General features: G+C 40.5%; 1 protein-coding gene across 2 annotated transcripts in view; it reads left to right on the top strand.

The window, feature by feature from the left end:
- GEMIN8 (gem nuclear organelle associated protein 8) overlaps positions 1-6,508 on the top strand; it is a 50,686-nt gene extending 44,178 nt beyond the window's left edge. For both annotated transcript variants that reach the window (XM_060233981.1, XM_060233982.1), the window contains exon 4: positions 5,527-6,508. In XM_060233981.1, the coding sequence (XP_060089964.1) occupies positions 5,527-5,783 (257 nt within the window). In that variant the 3' untranslated portion in view covers positions 5,784-6,508. The remainder of the gene's footprint in view (positions 1-5,526) is intronic.
- Positions 6,509-20,875: the final 14,367 nt, after the last annotated feature.

Below are 20,875 nucleotides of genomic sequence, written 5' to 3'. Positions count from 1 at the left end.
GGATATAAGTCATAGAATAAATAAATAAATAAATAAATAAATAAATAAACCCCACAGAATGGCTTCCCTTCTAAAGCCCTTCAAAATGGTCACCAACGGACAGTAAGAGAAGGGGAAGCAAATATGGCCAACTCTGCCCAGGGCAGCCCCACCCAGCACCACCTGGGTAATAACCAAACCCACTCCCCTTAAATGAAGTGAAAGGAATTGGCAACAAAGCAAAAATTGGGTGTATGTGTGTGAAATACCCCTCTACCACCCTTAAAGAACTAAACCTAAGGGGGGGGGGGTGATTGCAAAGGTAAAGGAGGGGGGGAAACAGGCCATTCAAAGGATCTCCTCTCCCCCCATCCAAGCACACTGTGACCGCCAGATGCCCAAAGCGAGTCCCGATCGTCCAGCCAACGTTGCCAATTGCTGCCTCCTTAGAAGAGCCGCACTTTACAGCCTAATCAGTGATCTGAGGGTTTCCTTTCACACACACACACACACCCTGATCACCCGACACAAGCAGATCGGCCGGGAGCGAAAGAAGAACGCTCCCGCCAATCCCCGCAGTCCCTGGCCCTGGAAATGGACCCCACTAAGCAGGAGCCAGGACACAGCCCTCCTGCTTCGCCAAACATTGCCAGAGACTGAAGAAGGTGACAGGTGATGCTGCCGTTACTACGACAAGCCCCGCCCCCTCAAAATCGCACCCAAACGGGCTGCAAAAAGTTCTCCCTTCCCTTCCTGGGAGGCAAAGACATTCCTGCAGCTTAGCGGCATTGCTGCTGGCTGCTAGAACCGGATTGTGTTGCTTTACGCAGTGAGCAAGGAAAATAATGTTTGGCTGTTATTACTGAAGTTCCCTTGCAATTCGGGACAGCCCATCTATTGAACAGATTACTGTGCCCTTGTTCCTGTTTACACATTCTCAGCTGGCCTTTTCTTCTGCCGACATAATGCAACTGTGACATTCTGAATGAGGTCACGCTCATCTTAGTTTACATTAAAAGGTGATATGTAGAATAAACACATACTAAACATTTGTGGAAGGGCCGTACAGCATATGTTCATACTTCTCCTTTGCATGTGAACAACTAAGTAATGAAGATCTTCATTTACTGTGCTCTTATTTATTTACTGTGTTCTTATATCCAATCTATCACTGGCACTCTTCCAGACTGTAAGACAAAATAAGCCATTTTGTTTGCCAGTTTTTATGTAGTATTTTGCTATGAGTTGCTCCAAATCCAAAAATAACTAATTATCTCACCATGCACTGGGAAGGAGAGGGTGATCAAGGGTATATGTGGGAGGAAGAAGGTAATATGTGAGCCCCCACTCTCTTTCACATAGCAACAAGCCACAGATTGTCTTCATGTCTAAATAATGCCTTTTGAAAGAACTTTCCAATATTAGCCCTACCATGTATATTCAGGACAAGTATCCTAACGTGGACGTTGATACTAATACTTGGCTGAGGAATGGTGAGTGGCCCAAGGTCACGAGCTTCTCAGCTTCTTCCAAGTCCAATAGCCTGCCATCTGGCATGGTGACTTTCCAGTAGAGTTAAATTCCAACTTTCTTTGGCAGTCGAGACTATATGTTCTAACCAAGAAAATATCACCCTTGTAGCACTTGCTACTATTTAAAGCTTACTTAGGGTTAAAGGGTTGTTTTAATTTGTGTAGTCTTAAAATCTTTATAACGCTCCAAGACTGTGTATCTGGAATCTAAGTGCTTGAAAGGAAATCTTTTCTAATTTGAATTAATGTTGTGTAACTATACCATTATTAACATTTTTTAGGTTTGCCACTTATTGAACTCTACTGCTTAAATGGCTCATCCTGAGGGCTGTGAAAGAGCACATAATCGGCACAAAGAAAGTCCCAGATCCAGTTAAAAATATATCATATAAGAGTTTATGAGCATGAGACACTTGAGGGCTGCTGCCAGAGTATACAGTACTGAGATAGATGAACATTGGTCTGAGGTGGTATAAGGCAGTTCTATATGGCTATAGTAGCAGCCCCATGGTGCAGAGTGGTAAAGCTGCAGCACTGCAGTCCAAACTCTCTGCTCATATCCTGAGTTCAATCATAGCAGAAGTTGGGTTCAGGTAGCCGGCTTAAGCTTGACTCAGCTTTCCATCCTTCCGAGGTTGGTAAAATGAGTACCCAGCTTGCTGGGGGAAAAGTGTAGATGACTGGGGAAGGCAATGGCAAACCACCCCGTAAAAAGTCTGCCATGAAAACGTGATGCGACGTCACCCCAGAGTCGGAAATGACTAGTGCTTGCACAGGGGACTACCTTTACCTTTTTATATGGCCATAATGAATTCCTGGATTTTATTCCAGTGAAACAGTGTTCTGAAAAACAGGTCTGCTACTACATGTACCAATGGTTTATTCACTTCATCTTTGTTCTTGACACCCTGCAGGTGGCATGCATGTGAAGCTTCCTAGAAGTGTAATGTTGCCATAATTGTGGTTAGCGAGGGTGGAATTCTTTAAGGAGAGATTCTTTGTAGCAATGAGTTTTAACATTCAGGAAATACAGATAACAATAAAAATTGCAAGTTTCAAAGTGCTCTTAATTCCAGTGTTTCCAGTGATTTGCCACAACTGAGACAATTGGGGGGGGGGGTATATAATGTTTTGTGCTAGGAGCTGTTAAACTAGAAAGTCCTACTGACTAACTTGTTGGTTCATTTTGCAAGCACTGGTGGGACATTATTTGATTTGGATTGCCATTTTGTCATGAAGTCATTGTATATATTGTGATTTTAAAGACTGTGTAAAAACTTGTTTTTATGTTTCTACATGGCTACTTAGTTGTTTACAACTCCAATGATTAGAAAAATAGCAAATTTTTGTACCTTCAGCCTTTTCTGAATGGAGGAGAAATGGATGCCAAAATAAAAGACTATTTCACTGAAAGACTTCCTTAGCTGCTGTCAGTGATAGTTGCTGAATATTTGAAAAGTCTTCAATGTACATACTGTATGCATTTTTATCCCTGAACTGTCTAGACTTGCGGGAAACACAGCCTGGCCCAAATAAAGTTCAGCCATCCAGAAATCATTTAGACACTTTATTATACTGGAGGCCGTTAGCAGGCACATTTTTGTATCGTTCTAGAGCAGGGGTGGCCAACGGTAGCTCTCCAGATGTTTTTTGCCTACAACTTCCATCAGCCCTAGCCAGCATGGCCAGAGGCTGGGGCTGATGGGAGTTGTAGGCAAAAAACATCTGGAGAGCTACCGTTGGCCACCCCTGTTCAGCAACTCCTCTTGCTGAGTCTGATGAAAAGGGGGTAAAATGGCAAGCTTTAATAGTGAGGCAATACTTTCTGTCCACAAGCTTTGCAGCACATGCCAAAAATTGAAGTTCCAGATTGTATAGTTTAAATATCTATTTTCCATGAATGAGGTACAAGGTATAATTTGTTCTTGTGAGCCAAACAGATTGTCAGTAGGCTGTTAAACGTGTGTGTGGTTTCTCCCCCCCCCCCCCCACTTTAAAATACACTGCAGATATTTTGAGAAGATACGGCAAGATATTTAACTTTGGTCTGTGGTAGGCAAATGGTTTAGTGGAGAATTCACACCCCTGGCAGAACAGCAAAGGGGCACACTAAATAAATGGTTGCATCATCCTGAAACCTGATGCATATTTCAAATTCAGCTATGGGATGCAATATCCATTGGGTCAGCAATATTGGTGCTTTTGCATATAATCATCTCTTTGAATATTTGTTGGAAGGTGAGCTTTAGTGGCTAAGGGAATCAAAAAGTCCTTGTGTTTATCATTATTGTTACTTTTACTATTGTTACTTTTACTATCATTAGATATGTTAGCTATATGTTAAGTGTGGTAGCAAATGGTTCCTCTGCCTAACCTGTGCAATGGCCTGGGTATGACCATTCTGCTCAACAACATTTGAAGCCTCTTTCCATCCTAAGGGATGTTTCTTTTACGTGTCTCTTCTGCCAGTTAATAACTTCCCATATATGTGGCTGTAAGAAGTCTGTTATCAAACCCCAGTCCTTCCCGTTGGATCCGCCTTCACTGAAAGAAGACAGAAATCTTTATCAACTTGGAAAGCAGGGATAATTTCCTCCCTGCCCATGATACATTGCTAAGCAGAACATGTGGATCAGCCTTCTATTTAATGATGGTACTTGCAGCATTTAGGTATGTGTGGACAAAATATAGTGATGTTCAGCCTGTTGACACTGATTACTTGTTTTTTCTTAAAATTAGAACAAGCATGCATATTTGCCTGTGTCTTGTTCTTACTGTTGTCATGGAAACTGGTAATTTTTCGTGTTCACTGATACAAGTAGTACACATAAATGCAGGCTGATGTGGCTTAAGGTGGGGGCACCTGTTGCTAAAGAAGGGCTGCATATATGGCTCTTTTCTGCAAAAACTGCCCAAGACAATAAAACAGCTTGTGGCCTTTGATATCTGCGTCTTTGACAATAAGACATACCTAGTTTTTTAAAATACATTTGTATATATATCCATCAGCTATGTGTTAAGATTGCTTCTTTACTATTTCATAGCTCTTCCAGTATGACTTTTAACATTACTAAATTTATCTTATTTTCCATATCATTAAAAAAAAATCCTTCTGTATTCAGCTGACTTATGGACTCTTTGCATGGTGTGCAAAACCCCAATACTTAATAGTGTTTACTGGACATTAAAATCAGGCAGGCAGAGAGGTTCAGGGGTTTATGAGCCTGAGTATGGATGATGGCTGCTTATCACATGACTGCTTCTACCTTGAGAGAAATGTTGAATGCCTGTGGAAGTATTCAGGAGTGTGTGAATTTGACAGGCCTGTGTAAACACAATACCAGCAGCTGTAGTTCGCGAGACAAACTTAGTTTGGACATGTGTGGCAGGCTAAGGCTTATGCCTCCCTTTCCAGTGGAAAATATCAGCCGTTTTCATTGGCAGCTGTTCAGCTAGTTGTATTGTCCTCTTTTATCATTTCATCACCACAGCTGCAAAACCATTTAGGCTGCTTGGTTCCATTTTCTGGAGAACTACAAAGTGAATTTAACTTTTGTGCATGTCTAGTAGATTAATTTTGTGCAAAACCTGCTCCATTAATTTGTGCATTTGAATACAATACATTTTGCTCAACTCATTTTCCAAATCAACATTCTGTACATTTTAACAAGTGCATTCTGTTTCTTAGACTTAAGTGCACTGATGGTTCATTTATTTCTATATTGTGTGCCAATTGCTTTGTGTTTGCACTGTACATCTATGGCACACTTTGTATATGAACTGTATTCTTCATGCTGGCTGTGAGAAGGGATGCAGCACCCTCATAAGGCTTTTACCTGAATGTGTTAAAGGCTTATATACCTGTAGACAGGAAGGAGACAGAAGCTGAAGCAGATGTTACACACCTAGCAAGGTGTTCCCCAAAGCTCACTCCCTCTGCTGATGATTGAAACACAGCTGGCATTGTTCTTTTCCTCAATAACTTCTGAAGGACTTTGTCTGTTTGATTTCTTAGGAAAACAGCAGCAGCTTGAGGCAGAACACCAAGACACATATGTCAAGGCGGACCATGACCTTCACCCATCAGTTGGCCGATCAGCACAGCCCCCAGCTGAAAAGCCTGGCGAGAGGAGGCTGGCTGAAATGAAAAAGCTCTATGGAGTAGGTGCCAGCAAAATCCAGGCTATGGAGACCACCATGCAACTCAGCTTTGATAGGAACTGTGATAAAAAGCAACCCAAGTACTGGCCAATTATTCCTCTGAAACTCTGAGCTGTGTGTCTTGATCCCTTTTTGAAGACTCAGGGCTGCATATCTTGACGCTCAACCAAGCAGAAGGATTAAGCGAATGAATCCAGAGTCAGCAAAAAGAGCCTTTTTTATTTTCCTTTCTCCTTTCCAATTCTTCTTTGAATCCGTCAGCCAGCTTCCAGAGTCCATTCCAGCTCAACAGGAAGAGCTGAATTGGTCATTTGTACTGTAGGGAATACAGAAAATTCACTTCTTCTAAAAAACATATATTTTAACTAATTGTAATGTTGGCTTGCCATGGCCTTACACAAAATGGAATAGCTTTTGTTTTTTACTTAGTTGTGCTGGGGGGAGGGGGAGTTAAAGCATAGAACAATTGTTATGAATTGCTAGAAATCAAGTTTGAGTTTTTCATGTTTATACTACTTTTGCCATTTACTGATACTCTGGACACAGCTTGAAATAGTTGGCAAAGTTATGATGTATTCAATAACCATAGTATAGCTATTTGAGTTATTCCTCATTCTTTTCAATAGAACAGGAAGTTTCTCCTTGAGACTGAAATGTGACCTGTAAGGTTTCAGTTCAAAACCACATTTTTACCCATACTGGTTTGTCCATCTTTGCTCTGTAACTAGTTAATAAACATTTACAGATTAATACGGGTGGTTGACTTGGTGCCAAGCTGCATTAAGCTGGTTAGAAAGTAAAGAAATCTTAATAAACGAGCATTTCTTTTTTAAAAATTCTGTACCTATTTCTTTGGGAAGGGGGTCCCATCAATGACTACCCCTCAAAAAAGCAACAAAGTACCCTGTGAAGCTGAGAAAATGCTACATATCACAGATACTTGCTGCTCATTATCTCTGTGTTTCATGCTCTAAAAGTTGTATGCCTGCACTGAAACCTTTATGGACTTCAATGCTTTCTACAGAAAATGTGTTCCTAAAAGCACCTGTTTTCAAATCAGGACCTCCCATTGGTATGCCTGCTGGATAGGGTTTGCTGGTATGTAACTCACTTAAACATGCTTTTTGGCAGTGTACTAATGCAGATATTTATCATGCTAACCAGCTGGTGGGCAACCACTTTGATATTGGCAAATTGCATGAAGGCATGCATTCCATGTAAATATGTGTGTTCATTAGGGATTCCAACAGTGCTTACATGTGGTGGCTTTCACATTTCCCAGCCATATTTTATTATACTGGTCACTGGTATCTTTAACTGCTTTAAACTCTGGACTTGCACATGCAGTTGGTGGTGGTACACACACAATTGCATGACACTACATGCCACAATCTTCTCTTACTTCTAGGGAAAGGGCAGGTTTTTACATTAGATTTTCTGACAGAGGCTGAAATCTCTATAATTTAAAGTGTTTCTATCCAGATGTTTGCTTAATGACACAAATATCACTGTGCACTAATGTGTATATGTAGTGGAATATCCACTGCCTATCCGCCTTCTGGTCTATGCCTATAGTTTATGTGTTGCCATTCAGACTCAAGGGCTGCCATTCAATTGTTATCAGATGGAGACACTTACCAAGACATATTTAATTCCGATGTTAGGGGGAAATTGTCTCCTTAAAATCAGATTTGACATAGCCTTGATTCTAGCTGAAGTCTGTGCTATGCTAGTATTGCTGTTTTTATTATTTCATGGAGTTCTTCTATTTACTAGCATGCCTTATGTGTTCTTTTAAAATACCCTTAAATTTCCTTACAAAACCAGAGGGGAACCAAACACAAATTTTCTCTTGAGTATGCCTATGGTGATGGCTATGCTGTACTTGTGAGGCAATCTGCCCAGGCGAAGTCTGTGAAACACACAGAGATGTAATTAGAACAAAATTGCAGGGATTGCACATAAAAGCAAGCCATGATTTATCGTTAAAGGAAAGACCCTGAGAGATTTTTGAACACAAACTTATCTTTACTTGATTCACAGCCTAAGGGTATGAAAGCGCCATTTGTATGTTGTTCTGTTTCATACAACTTCAGCTTGGAGACTTGGCTTGCAGAGAAGAGGATAAACCATAGTTTGATTCAATCTTGGCTCTCTGCAAAGTGGATGGCTTTCATTATCAAGTCAGTGGACCAGAAATGAGAGGAATGAATCCCAGGATCCTTCAGCCTTTTCTCTCAGCATGACAAACCACATTGTTGCGTTAGGACATGTAAACCGAGCCTTAGAACCTATGGTGGGAGAAACTGGAAAAGGTAATAAAGTTGATAAGTTATGTTATGGACATTACGTTACTGCTTTGTGCATCAGCCTCCCCAGGGCCAGGCAGGGATCACAGGGCCCAGATGTACTGTGTGGCAGCCTCCCTGGCGCCTAGCTGGCCGACCAGAATTGCTGCAGGGTCTGGAAAAGTTTCTGTCACAGTTCAGTTTGCACTTGATTATCCCAGATGATGTGACCTAATATGCTAATATTAGGGGATGTGGTCTAATATGCTACTGAGTTCCTGCTGGGCTTTTTCTACAAAAAAGCCCTGGACCTATGCATTTGCCTAGGGCAGCAGGCCGTGTGTGTGTGTGTGCCAATTAGGCTCTCCCCACATGACTTCAAATAGAAAAACAATTATTTGTATTAATTTTGCTGGTGTGAATCATTTTCCCTCTGTGGAGCACTGTTTTTTAAGTTAATACATTTTTATGGCCCGCAAATGATGTTATACATATCCATATGGCCCTTGGCAGAAAAAAGGTTCCCCACCCCTGCCTTAGATAGACAGGTCATTGGCCATAAAGGGCTTTAAAAGTCAATACCAACACTCTGAAGCTGATTCAGTACACAATAGGCAGCCAGTGCAGCTCTTTCAGCACCAGTTGAATGTGTTCCCATCGAGGGAGCCCCATTAACAACCACACCGCAGTGTTCTGCACTAGCTGCAGTTTCTGAGTCAGGGTCAAAGGTAGCCCCATGTAGAGGGCATTACAAATAGTCTATCCTCGAGGTGACTGTAGCATGGATCACCATTGCTAAGTTGCGCTGCTCCAGGAAAGGGTCCAGTTGCCGTACTTATACTTATGAACAAGTATCCGGTGTGCAATGCCAAACATGACTTTTTCTATTTGCAGCCTTTTCTGGCCTCTAACTTTATCATTTAACAGCATTTTTGTTTTCCCTGAATTAACTACCATAGCCCAGTAGAAGGTTCATTTTACAAATGTGAAGGAAGAGAAGTTTGCAATAGAACATAGGAACAAAAGAGAAACCATGTTGGATCAGGCCAATGGCCTATCTAGTCCAACACTGCGTTACACAGTGGCCAAAATGCAGGTGGTATAAGGAGTTCCACCAGCTCAGAGCTTCCTTTTATAGATTGGAACCCAGAGTCTATGGATCAACATGTAATTATGCAAAGTTTCTCCATCCAAACTAACAGAATACATTATGAAATGTTAGCAAATCATATCTCATTCTTGCCTCCAACTGCATGATAAAGAGCTTAGTTACCAGTTGTTACAGTGTATTCAGTATTTCAGATCAGTGAAATTTATACCAACTATGTATGTACAGGCATCTTAAGAAGTTCCTGCCCACGGCAAGATCAGTGACTTCAGTCAAGCTTTTTATAGAGCTTTCATGTCCTTAAAAAAATCCATTAAGCATGTTTGCTCTGTCATAGCATTTACCACTAGAAATGTTCTATTGCTTCTCTGCACTAACCCATTCTAATTCAGCTCCGTAAAATTCAGTCCAAGTGAAAATCCATTTTTCCCTGAAGATTATCTAAAGAAAAAAAATGACTGTTCTGCTGAGAATTTTTCTCACTTTTTTAGCCATTTTACTCTCTGAAAAGCCAGCTGTGTTTTGCAGCAAATCCTTGTCTTCTGATTTGTTTAAAAATAAAATTTGTGATCATACTTTCCCAAGAACAAAAGGTTTGATATAATATGTTATGAAATCCCTGCAGGATCCAGTGTTAGAACACGTATCTCTTTAGACCTATTAAGAGTTCCTGCCTGGGAATTTAAGTCACAGAAAGGGGCCCTCCTGACTGTCCCATCAATCAGAGAAGCTTGTTTGTTGGTACTGAAAAGAGGACCATTTCATTGGCAGCCCAAAAATTATGCAACAAGCTCCTGAAGGAGGTGCTCCTGGCTCCATCCCTTTCGATCTTTAGAAGGCAGCTGAAAATAATTTTATATAGGACTGCAATCCTAAATTGGGGCTTTAAATTTTGGTGTTATGTTTTTATGTAATCTGTTTTTTTGTCTTTTATTAATATTGTAAGTCACCTTGAGCTCTGTAAGGAAGAAAGGCAGCTAATAAAAATAAATAGTTATTGCTGCAATGCTTATTCTTGGTAGCAATCAAAGAAATACAAATAATTTGTGGCAGGAAAATACAGCAACAATGTTTTAATGTTCCACTGTGAAAGTCTCTTGTTACAGTTACCACATCGGTCATCGTAACTGCCTTCTCAGTCAGACATGGAATAAGGGCAGCTGACACCATTATATGGCATAAATAAAAGGCCTACTTTAATTTTACATCAAGTAGATTGAAATCTGCAGTCAAACACCCTGCCTAACTGCAATGTGGGCAACTGAAAGCAGAAGTCAGGCCTCTGTCCCTTTAAATGCTTTTTGCAAGTGGTAGCTGTATGTGCCCGAATTCCAACTGGCATCCAAACCTGATTTCCAAGTGGCAAATTCACAACTTGGAGTTCAGGTATGTGGGGGCATTTGCAAAAGTACCACTTCAAAAGAACTATTTAAAGGGAAGGTTTCCTTTAAATGGTTCTTGCAAGCTGGTGCTAATGGTACCTTCCATGGGGCTGTGTCCCTGACATTATGATGTCATTTCTCTCCAGGAATGCCCACCCAAAGTCCTCTGCCTGCAACGGGACAGGACCTGACAACCCTACCAACAGCTGTGGAGGGCCACCTGGTTTGTGGCAGCAGCAACTCCACTGATATGGGGGGCGGGGGGAGCAGGCTTAGTGATAAGCCAGAAGCTGCAGTGGTCCCAGCAGCCATGGAGGGCTGCCTGACTTTGGCAGAAACTCCTACAGTAATGGAAGAAGGCTGACACAGTGGCCAGAACTGCAGCAGGCCACAGAGGGTTGCCTGGCTTTGGCAGTGTCTCCAGTGATGGTGAGGGAAAGACTGACCTGGAAATGAAGAGAGGAGTTTCAAGTCTTGCATCAGTGGAGGAGGTAGATGTGTTGTTCTGCACAAGTGCTGAACAATGTTCTTAAAATGAAGGGGGGGGATTAAAAAATCCAATATATTTTTTAAGTTTTCAGATTTTTCTGCAAACCTGGGGAGTCCCCCAAATTTCAGGAGTATCTGTTTTCTGTCAGTGTGTACCCGATCAACAAATTTAGATATCCACAAATTGGCCCAGACTTAAATATTAGATATATGATTTATTTTTATTTATTTTATTTTAGTATATTTCTATTCCACCCATTCCCCGTGGGCTCAGGGTGGAGGTGGAGTACAACATATGATAACACAATAAAATACAATAAAAACATTTTAAAAACAGGCAACTCAACAGCACTCAGAGAAGTTTACCGTATCATCACATATTGCCCAGCCTGGCCATCTCACATCATGATATCTCATAGAGATGGCAGATGATAATCCATTTTGTAGCACAGGTGACAGTGCCGATAGGGGAGGCCAACAGATCAAGAATAGATGCCCACAGCCTCAACTAAAAGCCTGGCAGAACAGGTCCATTTTACAGGCCCTACAGAAGCTAATAAGCCAGGTAGGGCCCGGATCTCTGTAGGGAGCCGATTCCACCAGGTCAGGGCCAAGACTGAAAAAGTCCTGGCCCTAGTTGAGGCAAGGTGGCGTCTCTCGGGCCGGGGATGGCCAACAGATATTGAGAGGCCGAACATAACGACCTCCTGGGCATATATGGAAGGAGACGGTCCCGCAGGTATGTTGGTCCCAGGCTGCATAAGGCTTTATATGTTAGATCTAAAACCTTGAAGCAAATCCGATATTCAATGGGCAGCCAGTGCAGACTGCGGAGCGCAGGCCGAATGCTCACCCATAAAGGTGGTGCAGACAGCAGGTGAGCCGGCACATTCTGCACCCACTGCAGTTTCCAGATCAATCGCAAGGGTAAACCAGTGCAGAGTGAGTTATAGTAGTCTAGTCTGGAAGTGACCATTGCATGGATCACTGTAGCCAGGTCCTGGGGGGGATAGATGTGGTGCTAGCTGCCTGAACTGCTGAAGATAACAAAACGCAGACCTGGCAAACATCGTGATCTGGGTCTCCATGGAAAGGGAGGCATCCAAGGTCACTCCCAAGCTCTTCAGCTGTTGGACTAGCACCAATGTGGCACTGTCCACAGCTGGGAGCTGGATGCCCATACCCACTCCACCTCCATCTTAGCTGGATGGGAAACGTGACAGGGTATCTGACAAATGGGGATTTGACTCTCAAAGGTTTATGCCCTGGTTGTCTTCTTGGTGTTTAAGGTTCTACTGGACTTGAATCTTGCTGTTCTGCTTCAGACCAACACAGCTATCCACCTGAAGCTAGACTAATATAATCCATAGAGATCTTAGCCAAGTGTGTAGGGAACATTGTCCATGGTTAGGTAGTAGTTCAAAATATGATTAGAGAGCAGCAGAAATTGTTCTTCGCAGAAACAATTACTGATGACTTGAATAGTCAATCCATATGGTACTGTCACTATCATAGCAATCCTAATCAGGTCTATTGAGAATCCAATTCAATGTGTCCTTCCACCAAAAGGTATTGTTAGACTGACCATTAGGCTGTCTAACTAGAGGTGTAGGTTTGTGTTAAAAGTCTCAAATAGAGACACTCACAAAATTTTATTTCCCATCTCTTGCCTTGCTTTGTGCAAACAGGTATTCATTGCCTGTAACTGTATTTCCCAGAATAGATAATTACCAACATATATGCAGTCACACACAGCATTTCAAAATGAATGAAAAGTGTACAGCCAAGCATTCATTTAGTCTGAAGGGTTTTCAGAGTCTTATTGAATGAAAAAGAGAATCTGTATCTACTAATACGTCTCTCAATCTCATTAACAGAAACCATTATTGCTACAACACTTATATTCGGTAACTGCCAAAAAGTGCAAATAATTAGTGGCAGGAATATATGGCAACAATGTTTTTACATTCCACTATGGAATGTCTGTGGAAGATCTGCTACACATATTTTCTGAATCATTCGTTATTCTTCATAAATATATTTTCATGTACCGAAATGCCTTTGGTGAAAAGTACTGCAACTTTCTTTCCTGAAGTAATTAAATCTTATGTAGAAGAACACAATGCCCATAATTTTCTGTTTTTATCATGATTTTCGGCAACCATGTAGTTTGTGGTATGCAGGATGTCGCACACTCAGCCATTTCCACAGAGCCACCATTGTTAAATTATCTTCAGTACAATACTTCATTGATTGTGGCAGAGTTAGGCAAAATGACACTACTGAACAAAGCTCGCTTGCTTTCCTTGCACTGCCCACCTTCAGTTAACCAAAACAATCTGCAGGGCTACAGAAAGCATGATTTAATCAGAGATGCTGTAACATCCCACGCATGTAATCTTGCAGTGATGAAAAACAGCTTTACAATCCAGTATGAAATCACTAATGCAACACAGCTTTGGCTTGTAAAATTAGCTGACATCATGCCATCCTTTTAAAACTGACATTACACCAAATGGGGCTGAAGATACATTTCATTGGCAATCAGTAAGGGGCAACTGTTTTTTGTTGTCTTTAAAGCTAGAACTGTTTGGCTACAGTTTGCAGAAATTTATCCCACAGAAGGCAAACACAATACAGCATAATGGCATAATGGGATAGACAGAGAAAGCTATGACTTGGGGGTGGGTCTCCAGGGAGTAAGCAGAAGGCAGCTATGGCAATTTTGCTGAAACTAGGCAGGTCCAGACCTTGGAGAGAATAACTCCTGCATATTTGGTAAACACCCACCTGGAGGTCCATGATGGATGGAAGGCCGGATGTTATTGTGACAAAGTAAGAATCTTTAGCACTTCTGCCAGTGAGTTAATTTAACAAAGATACCACCTTCATTTACTTTCCATTGTGTGAAATTTTATGCTACTGGCTCAATAGTCAGAGAAATTTTTAAAAAGATCTGGTGGTCAATGGGATTTAATTAGAAAACACTAATGTCTGTACTCTTAGAACAACTCCATTGACTGATATTGCAATTAATTCCCATTGTAATAGCCCATTGGGCAATAGAACAGTAACCACCTCAACATGAATTTGACATTAGCTGTCTTGTGAAATCTAAACATAGTCACCTCGTGTTGTTTGAACACTTGGAAAGTGGATAAGGTCTGAGGCTCAGCACATTGGGCCCTTCAACCTTCTCCAGACAAATACCTATCTTGGCAAAGTGCTGGATCCACCATTTTGGACTCAATATTCTGGAAATGATTCCAGCTGGAAAATGTGATATTTGATTGTGTTTTTAGGGTTTCTCTAAAACATTTGGTAACATTGCCCCTTTTAAAATGGTAATGAAGTGAAATCTCTGTACACTTCAGGACATAATTTTAAAAAATACTAACAACAATCCAAATCCACTGTTACATTGTCTGATTTGTAAGAAGTGCAACCTTTGTCTATAATTCTATGGAAATTGATTAAAAAATAAATTTCATAGGAATAAATAGACTTTCAAATAAACATGGTCAAGATTGCTTTGGAAACTTTAAACTTTAAAAGCCATCACATTTTTGCTAATTTATAGCCCACAACATAAAATGATTTTGCAATTCAGGCACAGACCAAAATCATGAATGTTAAAACAGATTGTTAAAATATGACTGTAAATCGACTTTCCTGAATGGATTTCAGATTATTCCAAAATCTTTATGAGTGCACCTAAAACTGTCCTGTTCTTAAAAGGCAGAAGTCTGAGACTCGCGCACGTAGAAATGTCTTTCTGTTTTTTAATATACACACAAATGGTGTATGGATGAGAAGCACTTTAAATAGCATGTGTGAATTCAGCCATAGAAGAAAACTCTGCCCTGCCTTCAAAAGGAACGGAAGACAGCTGCAGCAGTAATGTCATGCATTTTAGTGGAAACAGCATTTAGCATTGGCTGAATAGTAAGAAAAAAATCAGTGGAAGGAATGCCATCTCCTAAGCAAAACCAGAAGAGTAGGTAATTTCATTTGTATGTAGAAGGAGAATCAAAATAAATGAAAGCTAAGATGGTTGGCAGCTGCATTTTTGCATTACCAACCCAGTTCAATCAAGGCTACAGAAAAACACCATTAGCAAACTCTGCTGGTATATCCACCAATGAGGTGCTGAATCAGCTTTCAAGTTGATTACATGTGTTATAAATACATTTTTTCCTTTTTATACTTTTTTCTTAATTGGTGATCCAAATTTACCATAGGAATTTTTGTTCCAGACAATTTGCAAAGAAGCAGAGATTGAGAGTGGGGGAGGGAAAGAAAAGAGTCGGAAAAGTAATACAAATTTGGAGGAAGAAAATGAATGGGAGGATGCAAGGTGATTAACAGCTGTCACAACCAGAGTGGAGAAAAAGACATATTTCCTTATGTTTTTCATATTCTTAAGTACCCATTCATTGAAACAAACAGGGCAGCCTGAAGAAGTTTTCATGACAAAGCAATGTGGGCATAGGCTGATGGCGTTGTTCTTTCCCACAAAACTGGTAACAGATTGTGTGGGGTAGATGGATGCTTTCACATCTACTCACATGGTTAGTCCATTTAAATTATCTCCCAGCTGCATAGAGTTGCTCTTAGAAAAACAGTTTTCATATAGGTTGGAGAACATCTCAGGGCCATCCAAATTTGAATGTCAATTATATGAAACACTGGGTTCATGGAATGGACAGTTATATACCATGACTAAAGGTAGTTCTTGGGTTCTGCAAAATAATTGCTCAGTCTTGGGTGAATTTGCCTTGATTGATTTATGGCAAGTACTTTAGTTGAAGGAGGGAACTGAAGGTCAATCCCATGATCAGTAAAGACCCTACTGGGCTTCACTAGATGTTTCCATATAACAGTCTAATTTATCTTAGTCATAGGCAGTAGACAAGTGTGTGTGTGCGCATGCGCACGCGTTGAAGTGTAAGAATCTCAGGATACTGTGACTTTAGTTAGTTCTGCATATTTCTTGGCAAACACACAACTTTGAATATGTATACTGCAGGTCAAGAAGGAATTTAATACATGAGAAGTGCATCAACTAAAGAGCCAGTGGTTAAAAGTGTGGACTGTATCTGGGAGAACCAAGTTTGATTTCCATTGCCTCCACATGCAGCTGCTAATGTGAACTTGTGTTAGTGGAACTAGTGGTTAAGAGTGTGGACTGTATCTGGGAGAACCAAGTTTGATTCCCAGTGCCTCCACATGCAGCTGCTAGTGTGAACTTGTGTTAGTCACAAGTTCTCTCAGAGCTGTTCTCTCAAGAGCCATTCTCTCAAGAGCCATTCTCTCAGCCCCACCTACCTCACAGGGTGTTTGTTGTGGAAAGGGGAAGAGAAAGGAGATTGTAAACTGTTCTGAGATTCCTAGTGAAGGGCAGGGTATAAATCCAATCTCCTCCTCCTCTTTCTGTATTATAGAAGGTTTGGACAGTTTTTATGAGAAAGGTTTTGGTTTTTAAACAATTATATTTAATAAATACAACACATAACCTTTGCTAACCTTGAAGCTGCCTTTTGCTGAGATCACTGATTGCTTTCGCTATGGAAATGTAAGGAAACCATTACTCTTTAAATAGTAAGCAGAAACAACCCTCTTGCCCTTCTAGTTTCTTTCATTTGCTACAATATTTGCTAGTCTGGAACCATCACCATATATTCAACAAGGAACAAAAGATACGATTGTTACACAGACCCAGAACCCATTTATTTCCCTATTTATTTTGTTTTTGTATTGCTTTCAGTCCACATTGACTTCCACAGGCATCAAAGAACCGTGAAAAAGACAATTAAAATTTAACACACATTTCCTTGAGCAGGAGGTTGTTAGCCAGATCAAGTCTTATGGAGGAATTTGCTTGCCCTATCTCTGGTGGTTGCACAATTGAATGTAATGTAAGAATATAAGAGCTCTTACCGGATCAGACCCTAATAACAAGTGAGTATGCATAAATCAATCTATACAGACTGTAAAGAAAGGTAATTTTCAGATTTCATCCTAACCTATCAATCTGGTGAAAAGCACCCTCAAGTCTCAGCATACTTATTGTGACTCCATAGGGTTTTCAAGGCATGAGACATTCAGAGATGGCTTGCCATTGCCCAACTTGTGTAGTGACCCTGGACTTCCCTGGCAGGTCCATTACAAGTACTAACAAGGGTCAACCCTGCTGATATTCTGAGGTCTGACATTATCAAGCTAGCCTTGGCCATCCATGTCAGTACAGCCTATTAGTCTGACTTTATATATTTTTTGAAATATTTATATCTCATCTTTCCTATTTAGTCCAAAGCAGACACACAAGTGTATAAGTGCCAGGTGGCATAGTTATTTATTTACTTATACCCGGTCTTTCCCCACAATGGGGACCTAAAAGCAGCTTATATCATTCTCTTCTCCTCTTATAATAATAATAATAATACTTTTTATTTGTATCCCGCCCTCCCCGCCAGGGCAGGCTCAGGGCGGCTCACAGCATAGGAATATAAAATACAATAAAACCTTACATAGTAATTACAGTTACAATTATAAAATCATCATTAAATCATTAACAACTTACATTAAAATTAACATTGTGGTGCTATAACTTAGGTCTTTAATAAAATTCAGTGGCTAAAACATGTCCAGCGAGACTTTCTTGCCTCGGTATTAGGTGAAGGCTATTTTGAAGAGGTAGGTCTTACAGGCCCTGTGGAATTGATCTAAACATCGCAGGGCCCGTACCTCCTCCGGGAGTTGATTCCACAGCAGTGGGCTGCAATGGAGAAGGCCCGATCCCGGGTGGTCTTCAATCTGGCCTCCCTTGGCCCAGGGATATTCAGCTGGTTCTTTCCAGCTGACCTCAGCGCTCTCTGGAGTTCATATGGGGAGAGACGGTCCCTCAAGTAGGCAGGTCTTATTTTATCCTCACAACAACCCTAAGGTTTGTTAGGCTGAAAGAGTGTGAGTGGCTCAGGGTCACACAGTGCATCCATGGCAGAGTGGGGGGTTGAACTTGGGGCACCTAGATCCTACTCTGACCCTCTAAACACCACACCACACTGGCTCTCAGTTCTATTTTAAGGGTAGGTTACAATAATTAATTATTTTCCAGTTATATATTCTTTATAATCCTCTGTGTCTCAAAGACATTATTACCATGCAGGTTGAAAGTAGTGCACACTGGAAAGATAAGGGCATGCCACTTATTTGCGAGGATCTAGTTAGCATGCTGTAATTAACTTTGAAATGGTACTCACTAATTTTCAGATAACATTAACTGTGGTTCATTGAGGTGAGATTATGCATTCTGCTTAATGTGCAATTATAATTATTTTAAGCAATCACTGCTCACATTTACATACTGAACCATGATTGAGGGAAACAACCTGAGACTGTTATCAAGGGTAGCTATTTAATTCATTTCTACCATCACCGTTGTTGGCAGATGGTTCTTCAATATTTCTTTTTAAATCTATCTGTGACATGACTGATGTTTCCAAAGAGGCTTGTGAGAACAGCCCAGTGATTTATCATGGGAAACACCTAAAGCAGGTATGAGTCTGACCCTGATTCTAAAAACAGTGATGCTTTAATTGTACCCAGCAGCTGGAATCTAAAATGGCACCAAGCAGCTGAAATCCAAAACTTCATATGCAAAGCACAAATGTTAGAGACACCTCAACTAGACATCTAGCAATGCAATCCCAAAGTTGCACTCTCCTAACCCTGTTGACTTCAATTTACTGAGAAAGGTATCTAAATGGAATTCAGAGATCTAAGCACAAAACAGAAATACAGTTATATCCATAATAAGAAAAGTGGCCAATTTGTGCATTTTTAAAAAAAAAGCTCAGAAATATTTTATAATTCTGGAATAAGAACTACAAATGGATAGCTCACATAATAAGTAACTCTTTTCCATGTGCTTTACAAATATTGTATACCAGTCATTGTTTATTGGCTTGGTGCACTTGAACCACATCAGTATTTGTCCGTGATATTAGGCTTCAGTGGAATGAAGTCACATCCAGATCACTCACATTTATCTTTTGGTATCAGTGTGGAAAGGTTTTCTTCTTCATTGTACATAAATCAAGCTTTCTTGGCACTTCAAGCAGCTGGTGAAGTAGACTGTAGCTACTAAAAATATGTTCATGCTTTAAGGCTTCTTATAAGGTGCTGGCAACTGTTTGCATTTGAAAATAATAGGTTTGTGTTTAATCATGTTCAAAAGTATGGACAAATAGACAAAATGATACAACAATGACAGTGTTGAACGAGGATATGGGAGTCAAGAGACAACTTTCACTCAGCTGTGACGCACACTTAGTCCATCTCCCTCAGACTAACCTGCTTCACAGGGTTGAGAGAATAAATTTGGGTGGGAGAAGAGAGAATTGAGCTCCTTGAAGGAAGGACAGAATAAAATATGATAGCTAAGTGGTTTCTCTATGGAGTATTGCAAAAGTATGCACTGTAGTATTAAGTCTCAGACATATTCAAAGTCTGCCTTCTGTATAAAGCATATTTCCATGGTGCTAAAACAGCTTCTTCAATCAGCTTCCAGATTGAACTTCAGTTATTACCTTTAAAAGAAGAAGAGTTGGATTTATACTTCACTCAGAGTCCTGGAGAAGTTTACAATCTCCTTCCCTTCCTGTCCCTACAGCAGACACCCTGTAAGGTAGATGGGGCTGAGAGTGCTCTGAGAGAATTCCTCTTGAGAGAGCAGCTCTGAGAACTGTGACTGACCCAAGGTCACTCAGCTGGCTGCATGTGGAGGAATAAGGCATCAAACCTTGTTCTCCAGATTAGAGTCTGCTGCTCTTAACCACTACACCAAACTAGTAAAACTTTAAACAGCATGGGAACCTGAAGACTGCCTGCTCTCATACATACCTACTCATCACTTAAGGTTGTCTTCAGATACTCTGCATTGCCTTCAAACATTTTCTGTGGTAAAATAAGTGGCCATCTGGAATGGGACCTTCCTATTTTGGATATCCTAGATTAGGAAAGCTGTCTCATCAGCATGGCATAAAGCTACTGGAATTTCTAGTATGTGGTTAAAAACCAACATTTTTCCATCAAGGCTTTGGGTGGATTTTTTTCCTCCTGTTTCTCTCTCATTCTTCTTCTTGTGTTTAATCTGGGAAATGTTAGGCCACTGATTTTATACTTTTAATGCAACTTTTTACACCTTTGGTTTTGTCCCTAGCTCACTTTACACAGGTGCTTGAAGCATTCCTTCCCCCTTTAGTCTGGCTCCAGTACTGGAATTTAGCTGAATTAAAATTGCTGGAAAACTCAGTGTATTGAAGTATATGAGAGCATGTTTTCTTTGAAAACAGATTCTCCCAGTACTGCTTAAGGATTCTGGGAAAAGAAGAAAAACATGGTCCAACTCATGCTTTACCTGTAGAAGGTATTAGGTTCATTCCCTGGCATGGCCAGTTAAGATATCTCAGGTAACAGGCCTGTGTTTCTCTACCTAAGGTCCTGCAGAGCTGCTGCTGGTTAGATTGTATAATTCTAACTAGGTGGATCGATACTCTGACTTGGTAAAAGACAGGTCCATATGATCATATTTCCAGAATTTAGAGTCAGCAGACTGTTTACATATAAAAGACGGCATATAACATTTTTGGTGGACCTTTTTAGGAAACCAGGATTTAACCTCTTCCCTTTAAAAATATCCTGTATCTTACTATACAGAAAGCTGATCTGTGCTGATAAACTTCAGAAAAAATAAGAGAAGAAATAGAGACAGTTTCTGCTATGAGCTATTTACCATCAGAATCAGATGGACAGATTGTACACTGTGTAATGAAGTGTTAAATCTATCTAGACATACAAGTAGAACATACACAAATACCAAAAAAAGTACAAATCCAAAGAACCTGAAATTGTAGCCAGTTTGCATTTGAACAA

The sequence above is a fragment of the Heteronotia binoei genome, chromosome 3 (assembly GCF_032191835.1).
Source record: "Heteronotia binoei isolate CCM8104 ecotype False Entrance Well chromosome 3, APGP_CSIRO_Hbin_v1, whole genome shotgun sequence".
Classification (NCBI taxonomy): domain Eukaryota; kingdom Metazoa; phylum Chordata; class Lepidosauria; order Squamata; family Gekkonidae; genus Heteronotia; species Heteronotia binoei.
This window is presented reverse-complemented; position numbering and strand designations above follow the sequence as displayed.